This window comes from Rhea pennata, chromosome 3 (assembly GCF_028389875.1).
Source record: "Rhea pennata isolate bPtePen1 chromosome 3, bPtePen1.pri, whole genome shotgun sequence".
Taxonomy (NCBI): Eukaryota; Metazoa; Chordata; class Aves; order Rheiformes; family Rheidae; genus Rhea; species Rhea pennata.
In genome coordinates this window covers 125,699,712-125,712,479 of record NC_084665.1, presented here as the reverse complement: position 1 = coordinate 125,712,479, position 12,768 = coordinate 125,699,712, and the positions used below count along the sequence as shown (strand labels likewise).

At 40.9% G+C, this 12,768-nt stretch overlaps 1 protein-coding gene across 1 annotated transcript in view; it reads left to right on the top strand.

Annotated features, from left to right (window-relative positions):
• Positions 1 to 12,768, top strand: part of PKHD1 (PKHD1 ciliary IPT domain containing fibrocystin/polyductin) — a 264,433-nt gene that overhangs the window by 32,730 nt on the left and 218,935 nt on the right. Inside the window, exons 24-29 of the mRNA XM_062573127.1 lie at positions 503 to 625; positions 2,180 to 2,285; positions 2,726 to 3,004; positions 7,290 to 7,420; positions 7,762 to 7,897; positions 11,722 to 11,920. Of these exons, the coding sequence (XP_062429111.1) occupies positions 503 to 625; positions 2,180 to 2,285; positions 2,726 to 3,004; positions 7,290 to 7,420; positions 7,762 to 7,897; positions 11,722 to 11,920 (974 nt within the window). The remainder of the gene's footprint in view (positions 1 to 502; positions 626 to 2,179; positions 2,286 to 2,725; positions 3,005 to 7,289; positions 7,421 to 7,761; positions 7,898 to 11,721; positions 11,921 to 12,768) is intronic.

Below are 12,768 nucleotides of genomic sequence, written 5' to 3'. Positions count from 1 at the left end.
CTTAGACTGTGTTGGTCCTTTCACCAAAAAATCAAACACTACATCTTTGTATAATCCACTTCTCTGAATGTAAAACTATCTTCAAAAAAGCAAGGTAGACATACATTGGGCTAGAAGGTGAGGAGAAACTTTTTTAGTAGTAATGCAGATGCTTCTTTGACCTGAAACCTGCTTTGAGAAGCAGGAGTTCATAGGTATTTTAATGCCTAATTTCAGGTGATTTTACTGACCATTAAGAGATTAATTGCAAATCTGGCTTCTGAATCTTTTTGCCTCAGTTTCTTGCCAGCAAAGTGAGAATGGGAACACCAAGGCATTATGAAGATTAGGGTACTGAAGACCAAGACCTGGAGACAGGAGTCACAGAGGTAGCTTGAGTAAAGGTTTCCAGCAGTTATTTGCCATCTTGTAATGGTGCAATATGAACCGTGGGGGCACTGCTTTAATTTACAATCCTAGCACAGAAAAAGTGAGAAACTTCCATTCTTTGTTTTTTTGCTAGGTCTCTGATGAAAAACTCACTGGTCTGAACCCAATTGTTGCTAGTCGTGTGGTTTATGATGGAGGTGTATTTATTGGGCCAATATTTGGAGACATGCTTGCTACCTTCAATAACAACACACAGGTGAGCTAAAGTATTGGCATGCTTCTGATAGATTCCTGGATCTATGGGTCTTGTGAACCAATGAGGTATGGAGGCACTTTGTTCTGCTGCTATTCTAAATCCTTTCAAAAAATCTGCTGTTCTGTGCTTTGTCATTACTAGTCAGATTTTACTGCTTGCTCTGTGGAGCAGGGCTTCACTACAAGAGCTATTGCAAGGCATGAAGAATGGTTATTTTGGGTGAAGGAAGATGATTTATTCCTTTGGAGGCAGTGGCCCAGAGCTGATCTTGCCTTTGGACTCTCACCCTTACTGGGTCTTAAACTTGAGAATGACCATCCACTCATCAACAGGTTCCAGCTGTTATGATGCTGACAAAATAAATAAGCTCGTGGCTATAGTACTAGTTTAGAAAAGTCACTGACCCTCTATGGACTTCAATCCTTTATTTATGAAAAGGAACCATGAATGGTTTCCCAGTTGAATGACTGCTTAGAGGACAAATGCATTCAGAATTTCACTCTTGGAGGTTGCATGAGTGGTGTGCACTGCTGAACTTTGCCTCTAGCATGTATTGCAAGGCTCTGCGGCGATAACCAATAACACAGGATGTGCTAGAAGCCCAGCTGTGCAACAATGGGGGCTAGTTCATCCTGTTTTTTTGGCTGAGACTGTTCCCCAGATATGGGAACTGCCCTGTTTCCAGTGCCTCAGTCATCTGTGGTGCCTCTGTAGTCTGCAGTGCTGACATGCCCTCAAATAGATCAGATGAAATAAGGACAGCAGCTGCAATCAGATTTCATTTTTGAAGCTTTACTCTGGCTTGCTGCAAGCAACAAATATAAAAATGTCCCTCTAACCGCTGTGTCTCTATTAAGCAGAGCACTGTGAAACTCTCAGTGCTCCCTGGGTTTCCCAGAGACAATCTGCTTTTATTTGCAGGCACAGGTGTAGTCTCTCAGCAGCCTTCCTTCATATCTGGGGAAGAGAGGAAGAGGGTCTTCTGCATTGCTGGTTGACTTTTCTGAGAGGGTAGTTCTTGTTAGACCTCACGGTCACAGCTCAGCTTTCCTGCTTTAGCACAAACAATGAGACAAGAAACAAAACAACAACAAAAACCTCTTGAGCGTTACATGCTGAATGGATGCAATTTGGGATTCATTCTAGTTAGAGTTTTACAGGGTGCTTTAAAGCACAGTCAAGTTGTTCTCAAGGCAGGGTGGGAGGAACTGGGATATGGCAAGTAGAATCTTAAAAGGACAGTTAGAAAAACAGGAGTGAAAGGGAGAAACTGTGCGTCCCAGCAAGATGGGAGTTAGGATTGTGCAGACACCTAGGAAAGCTAGATATATAGCTTTCAAAGCTGTGCTCTGCTTTGCCTCATATGAGCCCTAGAAAGCCCTTCAATGAAATTTGCAATCAGACTGCAGCAGGATAAATTACTGTCTGTGCTGATGCAGTAGCTGAGGCAGTGTGGCTACATGCATCACTGTTCAGTCTGCCATGTATCGTAAGCCCTAGAAACCACCTCCGTTCCCATCCCTTCTTTAAGGTAACCTTCTTCTCCATCTCCAGGTGGTGGTGGTGGTGAATGATATCCTTGCAAACTGTTCCGGTTCGTGCTCTTTTCAGTTCTCCCAAGAAATGACACCCTTAGTCAGCGATGTGGAGTACTTGTCAGGTAATGGGCTTTGTGCATGAATAAAATTGATTTGATGATGATGATCTTACAGATGTGTGTGTGTGTATATTCCTTTAGAAAAATTTGATCTTATGGAGGCCACATTAGAAAATGGGCCAATTCTGATTAACTTGAGTCTTAAATTATGCAGTACAAACACGGTATTATGAAGGCAAGAGGATGGTAGATGCATAAATGGGAGAGAATTAGTATTAGGCTTGGTGCTGTTACAGACCAAAGTGGCTCTTGATTCCATTTTTTTTAATAAAAATTTGAGGAAAAAAAGCCTAAACAGAGGAAGGAACACAGGGGATAATGAGATTCAGTGTTGTAGTTTACATGGTGTCCTGATAAGGATGGTAAAAACTATTGGTTGAAAGTACATTTAGGCATTGCTACTCCAACATTCATTAGTCATCTTGCTGTTTATACTCCTTCAGATGATGGATCCCAGGCTACAGTAGTTATCAGGGGAACTGGCTTCACTGAGGAGAAGACAGCACTCCAGGTAGAAGCGAACAACTCAACCTGTCATGTCATAACCTTGAATAAAACCGAAGTGGTTTGTCAGATGGAGAGGCTGCCAGTAGGAGTCCACCAGGTTACATTACTGGTGAGACCTTATGGCTTCGCAGTCAACGTCAGCACAGGAGAAGGCATCTTCCTAAGAGCTGAGTCCAAGCTGGTGGCTATCGAACCTTCTACAGCTTCAGAGATTGGTAGGTCTGAGTACCAGACTGACTTTAAGTGGATGTCTTTTTTCCGTCTCGCTTTTCACAGCATATCTTAATTCTACTTTCCTTCTGCTACTAAGATCTTCATCTGAGAAAAGGTGAAGAAAAGGCACTTTACTGGTACTGGGGCAAACTTCTAATGAGTGACAGACTTTTCTTGGTTCTTTGTAGGGGCAATAAGACCTTCCCTTGTTAGCTTTATTTGGGAATAGTAAGTTCATGTATGAGTATATGCATTCTAGGAACTCAAAAAGGTATTAGAGTTTCATGGTAAATATCTAATTGACATGCAGCCAAAGGATTTTGACTTTTTCTGGACTTCTAATTGTGAAATGGCTAAATTTTGGTTGATCTTAATCTCATTTTAAGTGTTTTTCTGTTCTGAGTGACAAAATGGAAATCTTGTCTATAGTTAGATATAAAACTGAGAAACTTTGAAAAGCCCAAGCTAAACTGAAGGTTTTTTCATTTCCCATTACTCCTCCTGTTTTTGAAATGTAAGAGGAAATAAAGGATGATATATTCCATCTCTGCAGACAATAGCTTGGAAGCCTTTCCACAAGGCTATAGGGCCAGAAGGGACCAGTATGACTACCTCATCTGCCCTGCGCATAATACAAGCGAGAGGGCTTTGCCTGGAGGTTTCTGTTGGGTGTCCACTCAGCTGTAACTAAGCCAAAATAAAAAGCCATCTTTTCTGTATTGGAAGAGGGAAGGAGATTCCTACGCTTTCTTCAGTGAGCTGGGAACACTCTGACCACATTTGGGTGGTGCACTAAGGACCAACCCTCTGGTGTATGACTTGCTTTCAAGCAGACAAGAATGCACTTAAAAATGATCCAGTAAAAATTATCCAGCTTTTGTCTGAAAATGTCCTGGTTTCAATAGTTTCAATAGCAAGGTGTTTTTGAGCCCATGTTAACCACAGGAAGTTCCGCCTGAACATGAGGGGCAATTTCTTCACTGTGGGAGTGACAGAGCACTGGATCAGGTTGCCCAGAGAGGTTGCAGAGTCTCCTTCTCTGGAGATCTTCAAGGCCCGCCTGGATGCAACCCTGTCTAACATGCTGTAGGTGACCCTGCTGAGCAGGGAGGTTGGACTAGATGATCTCCAGAGGTCCCTTCCAACCTTGCTGATTCTATGATTCTAACAACCATTGCTGAGAGCAGGACGTGGCCTTGCAGCAGCACTAGGCTAACACAACCACGTGTCTTGGCAAGCTGAAGTTAGTAACTCCTTTTCTTTATGGGTTGTTGGGATATATAGGAAAAGACACACCTAACCCTTTTCTTTTTTTAAAAGTTTCCCTAGTGGGAGAGTCATATGCTACATAAGGTTGAGATTCACTGCTCTAATTCATAAAAACCCTAAAAGAAACAAACAAACCAACAATGACAAGTTTTAGTGCTTGGGTCTTGCTTCTCATTTCCTTCCCTGACAATCCAGCTCTTCTCCCAATTACAGTGATCTGTCACTCATTAAAGAGAAAGCAAGTATAATGCTATTTTACATTACATATGCCTTGAACATTTATAATTGGAAAGAATTACAGCTTCCATCTGTGTTTTTAATTTCTTCCACTTAAAATACCTCTCTTCAATCCTATCGTAAAGTGTGCATATGCAGTATTTTATTGCATATGGATATAAGTGTAGATATCAAAACTTTAAGATTATTAGTCTTTACATGATACGTGTGGATTTTGTACTCTAAATTTGAGGCTTCTTATCAACTATAACAGAAGTGGCTTCAGTTTTGAGTTTTTTGGTGTTGCTGGCTCTGAAAACTCCTCCTTACGGGGGAGGAGGATAGGGAGCATCTTGCACTTCACTGCATCAGATCCCTCTTGTCAAAACATAATTGGTCTTGGTGGTGTCTGTCAGTTCCTCATGACAGAGCTTCCTGTAAGCCAAATGTCTGTGTAAAGATGCTTTCTGCTCCAGCAGATGGAAGGAGCTTTCTATGAACATATTTGGATGCTGTTGTTTGACATCAGAGCAAATTTAATTTTGGTACAAGCCAGAAGAGATCTAGAAGATTGAACTTCTAGATATGACTTCTCTGATTTAGAGAATAAGCAGCAAAAAATGTTTTGAGACAAAGATACAAGGAACTCTGTCACCACTGTATAATGAGTTCCTTGTAAAAGAAAGGTGTGTTTCCCACCCCCCCCTTATTTACACTGTACAACTGAGAATTTGTATGGATTCAGGAGTTCCTTTTATATTTCATGAAACTAAGGATGCTTATACCGTACAAATAAGTCTAAGCACTTATTTGTGGCTCTGCTGTGCTTTTGCCTCACTTCTATTTGATGGAGGTGTATATTTCAAAGAAGCTTTGTGCTGCATAGAAAATTATCTTAGGAGAGAATAAGGGGTGGGTTTGTAGAAGAAGAGAGGAATCGGATTTTGCTTCACCAGTATAGTATTCTTACCATATGCTAAGACCTTTAGGAGTTTTTATTTTGATTAACAAAATACTGGTCTAGGTGCAGGGAAAATGGGCAATCAGATTATCCTGTTTTCTTGCTCAGACTGTTGCTAGACTAATTAGTTTCTTCCCTCCTCGTTTATTTTTCCATTGCTTGCTTATTAATGGGAATACTTAAAGACCATGCATTGCCCCTTGTGCTGAGTGTGATACAGACACTCTCTAAGAATTAGACAAAAGATCAAAAAAGTCAGTTTTATGTTTTGCAGATGAGATCTGCACCCAGAGAGATTACTCTACCTTGCATCTGATTTCATGGACTGATTTCATGGACTGATTTCTAGATTGACTCTGGTCATACTTCTGATTCTGGCACCGGAATTCTGAGTCTTGCAAATTCTATCAGTTCTGTGTCCCAGATCTGGGTCCTCCTAATGCCTGTGATTAGTGGTGTGCATTGCCACAGGGCACTGGGGACCCATAGAGGTGATGGGCCAAGCAGATTGTCCTTGAATACGCATATTGCAGTAATTGTAATATATTCAGATGTGATGGCTTAAGCCCAACTCTGAATGCTCCCCTTGGGGATGAACACTGTGAATGGCCATTCTTTCACTTCCCTGTCTTGTATTTAGGTGAATCCCTCAGGAGTTGCAATAAAATTGTAGAAACTGAGCCTCATCTGCCTGAATCCAAATCCTGGACCTTTTACTCCAAGAACAACATCTCTGCTTTTAAAGGGTTTTAAATTCTATATATGAAAGGCATGAAAGAGCTCAGTTGTGTTGTGATGCAACCATGATAGTACATGCACACTGCAGCAGTAAAATCCCTGCCTGAGCAGCCTGTCTGTCCAAACACGGTCCTAAAGCCTGGTAGCACTGTGGTGTTGATGCCCTGACCTTCCATCTACAGCATAGAGATGTAGGTTTTAAGGGAGGATTTATTTTTTCTTGCATACTTGTTGATTTGTCTCTGCACCATGTCAAAAAGCTAAGAATTTTCTACGTCTTAGATTTTTTTTTAATACCCATTTGTTTTCTTTTCTTTTTTTTCTTTTTTTTTTTTGTTTCTCTTTGACATGCCATTGAATTCTTTGGTCATTTGAAAGAAGCAGAGAGGGCATCTAGGCTATTTGGACAGTAATTGCGTGCTGCAGAAAGACCAAGCACATAGTCAGTCGACTTGCGCTCTGCGTGATCCTGAATGTGACTGCAAAAACTCAGCTTTGGCTGGCGAAACCGAGAGCTGGGGTTGCTCATCACTTCACAGAGTCCAGCCCTCTGTGACTTTCTTCTTCACAACTCTGCGAAGTCACCAGCCCTGCCAAGTCCCCTTTCTAACCTACGCTTTTTGGACACATGCTACAGGGCTTTTTGACAGCAGGGTGCATGGCAGCTATTTGAACTGTGAAAGCACCTGCTGTGCTAAGTTCATTTTCCATTCTTAGAGCCTCTTCTTTCCTTTTTTTTTTTTTTTTTTTTTTTTTTCATATGGGGGCTGGGGATCTTTCTAACGGTGAGATCACAGACCAGATCTTACAATGTTAAATAAGTACATCATTAAAAAATAAACTAAAAAACAAATGCCGTTCTCCTGTGTGGCAGACAAGAATTCAAATAATGGAAAAATATCCCCAGTGAAACAGAGGAAGTTAGGGCACAACAAAGTGGAAGCAGATCATTATTGATGTTAATAAACTAATGTCATCTTAACATGCTTATGTGTTAACCAGTAAATTGTACACCCTTTTATAACCACCCATTAATAAAAAATGCTTTTTATATCAAAATATCTTTCCACTTCTTGAGTGTAAAGGAATAATTGACTTTGTAGGAGGACTGACAGTGACTCTCAAAGGGACTGGTCTGGAAGGGATAAACCTGGTGTTGTTTGGATCTCAGCCTTGCACGATTTTCGAGAATGCCAGAAATTCAACAAGAATTGAATGCAAAGTTCCCTCTCGGGTAAGAAACCAACATTTTGGGGTCCAATCAGCTGTATGATGAGAGCTTACAGACCTTTCTTTGTTGTGCTAGCCTGAGCTACACTAGAGGGAAAGACAATGGTCCACCAGCCAAATCTGGGCTACCTGGTTTTGTCTGGGCTCCATCTACAATTTAAACCAGCTTAACTAACACTGGATTCACTTATGAAATGTAGTACGACTGCAAGAATCAGATTGCATGATGATTAGGTTAGCCTCAAATGAACCAAACCAAAGTATGGAGATATACTCATGTAGGGAATGATTTAATTTTTATTAGTGCACTCTCATCCCTGACATTTTCTTCATCTGTGTTTCTAGGGGCTAGAAGATGCTGTTGTCCCGGTGATACTGATTTCTGGGCATGAATCGACAGTAGTCACCAACTTATTCCAGTATGATCCTTCCTTAAACCCTGTGGTTGTATCATTGAGCAGAAACAGAAGTGGCATAGCAGGTGAAGAGGCTGGAGGCTCCTTAAATTCAAATGGATGTGATTGGACCTCATCTGTAGAAGTGCAGTTCTTACTGCTAAAAATGGAGGGGCTGAAGCCCTTTAGGTTTATGGGTCTGGTGATGCTATGCAGATTTTTTTTTTCTTTTAATTGTTATTATTTTTAACCTGAAGCCTCCTTGTCAGCTCTGCTTGCTTTATGTTGTTTTTTTCTCTAACACAGATGAGATAATGAGGTGCTGGCCCCAGCCCCATATGGTGAGCTGTCCAAAATTAGGATGTCAAGGTTGAGATACTGCTTTTCTGTTGTGTTTGTGTTTCTCTAATTCTACTCTGAAGATTTCTGTATCATACTCATTTTTGTTGGCATGTTCAGTAGCGAACAGAAAAGTGAGCTTTTGAGAGCGTATTTCTCCAGGATTCTAAATGATGGGCCAAAACCAGAGTTAAGTTAAGTGCATTTTGGGCTGCTGAAAGTAGAAGAGAGGCAACACTTGTCTTTCTATTTCCCATTTCCAAGCAAAACTATTTCTTTTTGTTTGACCTTGTGATTCATAACTTTAGAATATGAGCATAGATTTCACAGACTCTGTGGTGGCAACATCCCAATTAAACTTCAGAGAGATTTACTACATTCTGGAATGCAATCAGACCCAAGGTTCCTAGTAGCAGGAAGCTTGTTTTAAGGAAGGAGGGGAAAAAAATCAAGAAAGTGTAAGGCCCTGGCCACTGAAATTTTGTCCTTTGAATACAGATTACTTAATAACTTTCCCTTCTCCTTGATCTATTTTCTCTTACTATTTTTAGCCTCCTTTTTATTTATTTATTTATTTATTCATTATTTGATTAATTCTGTAGCCTGTTGCTTTACTAGTTTTCAAGCAGTATATCCAGAGTGGGAGTTTAAAACGATAGCAATAATAGCTGTTGTTTACTGAATCTAAATACTTTCTTTCGCTAGGGACACCAGCTCAGCTACCACCTTTAGGGTTGGCTGAAATGATCTTGGACCCAACGTCCCAGCCTGCAAAACTTAGATTTTATTCCCCTCTTTCAGGAGGTTTTACAGATGTGAAGCAGGTGACACTGAACACAACTAGAAGGATGGTATGGGTTAGCAAATTAAATACCAAATTAGGATGTGAAGCCTCAATTCCTAGCTTTCTTGCTGACCAGTGAAATGATCAGAATGGTACCCTTATTTCTGCTACTCCTTTTGTAGATTTTAAGGTCTCTTGTGAGGGAAGCATCTTCTACATGTTTAGTTAGTAGCTGAAGGGACAGTAGGTTTCTTATCTTGATAGGGCTGAGTATATTGGTTCCTGCGACATATAAATTGCCGTATTTTCTGTATGCTTCCTCCCTATAGGGATTTTCAATAATCTAGGACAAATGAGTTACAGTTTGGGTATCGTCCTCTTCCTTTGGCCTGACTGAGGTCATCCTGTGGTCTCAACTCTATTTAAGGAGGGTTAGGTTTGGCTTTGGTACTCTCAGTTTCTTTGAGATTGAGCTGCCCAAACTGACTTCACTTATTTTAGTCTCCTCTCAGCCCTCTAGGGTAAACGTTTTGGAAAGACAAATAGAGGTGTAAGCTGGGAAGGAGACAGAAATGTTCCTGCTCTCCTCCCCACCCCTATTCATCCAAGGAAAGACTCTTTTTCTTTCTTTTCTTTTTTCCCTTTTTTCTTCTCCAACTTCTCCAGTGCACACCTTAATAAAGCTCTCCCCATCTCGGCAGTCTGACCAAACTTAGTGAAGACGTGACGGGTGAAGTGATTGTGTCTGTGACGAGACACGTTTCTTGCTGCACGCTCGGTGTTTCTATTCCATTCCCCAGTGCCTGTGTCATTTTCTATTACTCCAGAATGCATAAATAAGAGAAAATGTCCTTTATCCTCTGAATATTATTCAGATACGATAGCACCAAGGGGAGATTTTTCTAGCCGCGGGCAGTCCAGGTGCATGGAATTCCTTAATGTTATAGCGTCTCGTGAACGGTGGTGGGGCTGAGTTCAATCTTCTATTCAGAACCTCTGTGGCTTCAGCTTTTAATATAATTTTCTTCCTATATAATAAAAAGAATAAATAAATTACACCAATGCCTTCCAGGCATCCTGGATTAAGCTGACAATTGACCAAGAGTCCAAAGAGTTCATGTTATTAATATATTCAACTTCCCAGGCTTTCAAACTTTAAAACTTTATTTGACTCCTCGTGCATGCAGAATTGGGAAGTACTGGCTTCCAGATCTGCTTAGAGGAGTTGGTAGATGGCAGGAGCTTTGCACAGCATCTCCTGCTTCTTGTAAGGGAGAAGCTTCCCTCTAAGCTGAAGCTGTGGTGCTTGAATGGTAGCTGGTATCATGCCTGCTACAGAGACTGTGTTAAAGTCAAGGTAGACAAAACTGCTAGTTAGATCTGAATCTCTAGCAAGAACATGTTAACTCATAAAGGTTCATTCAGATTAAGACAAGATGAGGGTGTTAATCAAATTAACTGCTCCTAACTAGCTCCCTGAGTGGCTGGGATAGCAGTGCCACATTCAGCTTAGTCCACTTTCAAAGGGGGATGAGCTCAGCAAAGAGCAGGAATGGGCAAAAATGGAACTGTTTTGGGATAAATGATCTTCACCAGCTGTTCTGGAGCAACTCTGTGAGCAGACTAGTATTTCAGGCTGCCTGGCTCAGGAGTCTGTTAAAGGGGTGTTATACCTTTTGCTTGATCTATTTGGAATAGGATTTATGCAGCGCAGTTGTCTATGACAATAGGGAATTGAACTTGAAGACCCCATTCTGGCACTGCACATTCCTGCTTCTGTGCGATTGAACCCACATCCTTCAGAAGGGACTGAGGGATGAGGTTCACCTCCTAAGCACACCTCTGTCTGTGTTAGCAGCTTAGATGTCTGGTATAGTCAGTGAAGAGTTGGCAGTTGGCATTTGGCAGTTTTGTGGTCAGATTGCCTGACTTCTTTAGAGTGTCTTCTTTATGGTAAGATAATTCATGCCATATAGGCTCAGTTTTTCTTCATTGACTAGAGATACGGCCATCTCAGTGAAAATGTTTGTATTGGGCTGACACATACCAACCTAATTTTTTAAAGTTATTTCTGAAGGAATTTAGGTTATGGAATTCCATTCCCCTCTGCCCACATCCTTTTCTGTTACTCCAGAATACACAAATGTGGGAAAATATCATCTGAATATCACTCTGCTCACTACAAAGCTTAAATGGGAGATAGATGCCTGATTCATGCTTTGAAGCATGTATGGTCATCTGACTTTAGATACCCCCTGAAATTTTCATATCAGCTGTGGAGGTTCCTGCTAGGTTTAGATACCTCCACAACTGGACAGTGATGGAAGGTCTGGTTTGCATCATTGCCAAGGATTTAAGAAAAAGTCCAGAACTCCTCAACTTCAACTTACATGGGCTTTAGAAAGGCTAGATTCAACTCTAATCAACTGCAGATATGTACAGGCTAGACATATACAGTTAGAAGGTGTCAGTTCAATCCTGAATGTCAATCAGTAGGCTGTGAGTGCCTTTAGACGGTCATAGTCAAGTTCTTAGTGGTAACATCTCTTAAAAAAATAAAAATGAAAGAAAAGAAAATGGTGATTATCCACCTTATCAGGGAGGCCAAGGGGCAAATAGAGCACAGAACCATTGTGGTCTTCTAGCTTTTGTGTTTGGCTGATGTATGTAACTGGACTAGTCCTGGGATGATGGGGCTCCATGGTCTTCCCCAGGAAATGTTCAAATGTGCTAAATTAATTATTGCTGGAAACACTGAAATTGCTCCATCCATTCATCTCTCTGCAGGAGGTCAGGAACTCCAGATTGAAATATCCTCATTTGCCAGCTATCGAGGGTTGGATGTCAAGGTCCAGGTTGGGCATTTGTGGGCACAAATTCAGGCACAGACAGACCATGGTGTTAATGTGACACTTCCAGCCTTGGCTCCAGGATGGTACAATGTTTCTGTCATCATCAATGGCTGTGTTGTTAATACTTCAGATAGGTGTGTGAATGTATTTTCCTTCATATATGAATTTAATTCTCTGTCCTATTTGCTATTTTAGGGTTAATCTGAAAAGAAATGTAAAGTTTTCACAAATGCAGTACCTAACAGTGAAATATGCAGTATAGTATAAAATTATGAATAATTATTAAGGCATTTATTGATCTGTGGAAACTAAGTCAGCAAACTGCAAATGCTAGTCAATTAACTCCCCTTGGATCGGTAGGAGGCAGGAGAGAAACATTTTTAAAAATAGTTGATTTGATGAAAAATGCATGTTCAGGCAATCAAAGTTATTCACAAATTCAGGTCAAATGCAGATAAATTCTACTGAAGGAAAACAAAGGAAGGAAAGAAACATTTTTCATAAGAAAAACAAAGGATAGTTTGAAAAATAAAAAAAATGCCTTATTTTGAGAATTTTTAAGTTATGCTATTTTTTTTAAGGTGACACCTCAAGGTCATGCCTAGATAAATGTAATACAAATGAACTAAAATGTAGGAGAAAACCCACCTCAAAGTGGGACACAAAGGTGTGTTCGCAAGCAACGCAATTTTGCTCCTTAGCTACACAGCTCTTGTCAACGGTAGTTGCTAGGAATGAACGTTAGGGAGAAACGAGCTGCTTGTGTTGCTCGCAAAGAGCCCTAAACAGCTTGTTACGTTAATGAATGTCAGGAGGAGAAAGCGCGCGGTTGGTGGGATGATGCACACAAATTCACCCCGTCTCACACCGCAGTGTGTTAGCAGCACTGATACTTTGTCACCTGAGGTAGTGAGTGGAGGGAGATGGGCCAGCCCAGAAGACAGCTCTGGTGGGCTGACTTACAAGATCAGGAGACTCTGGT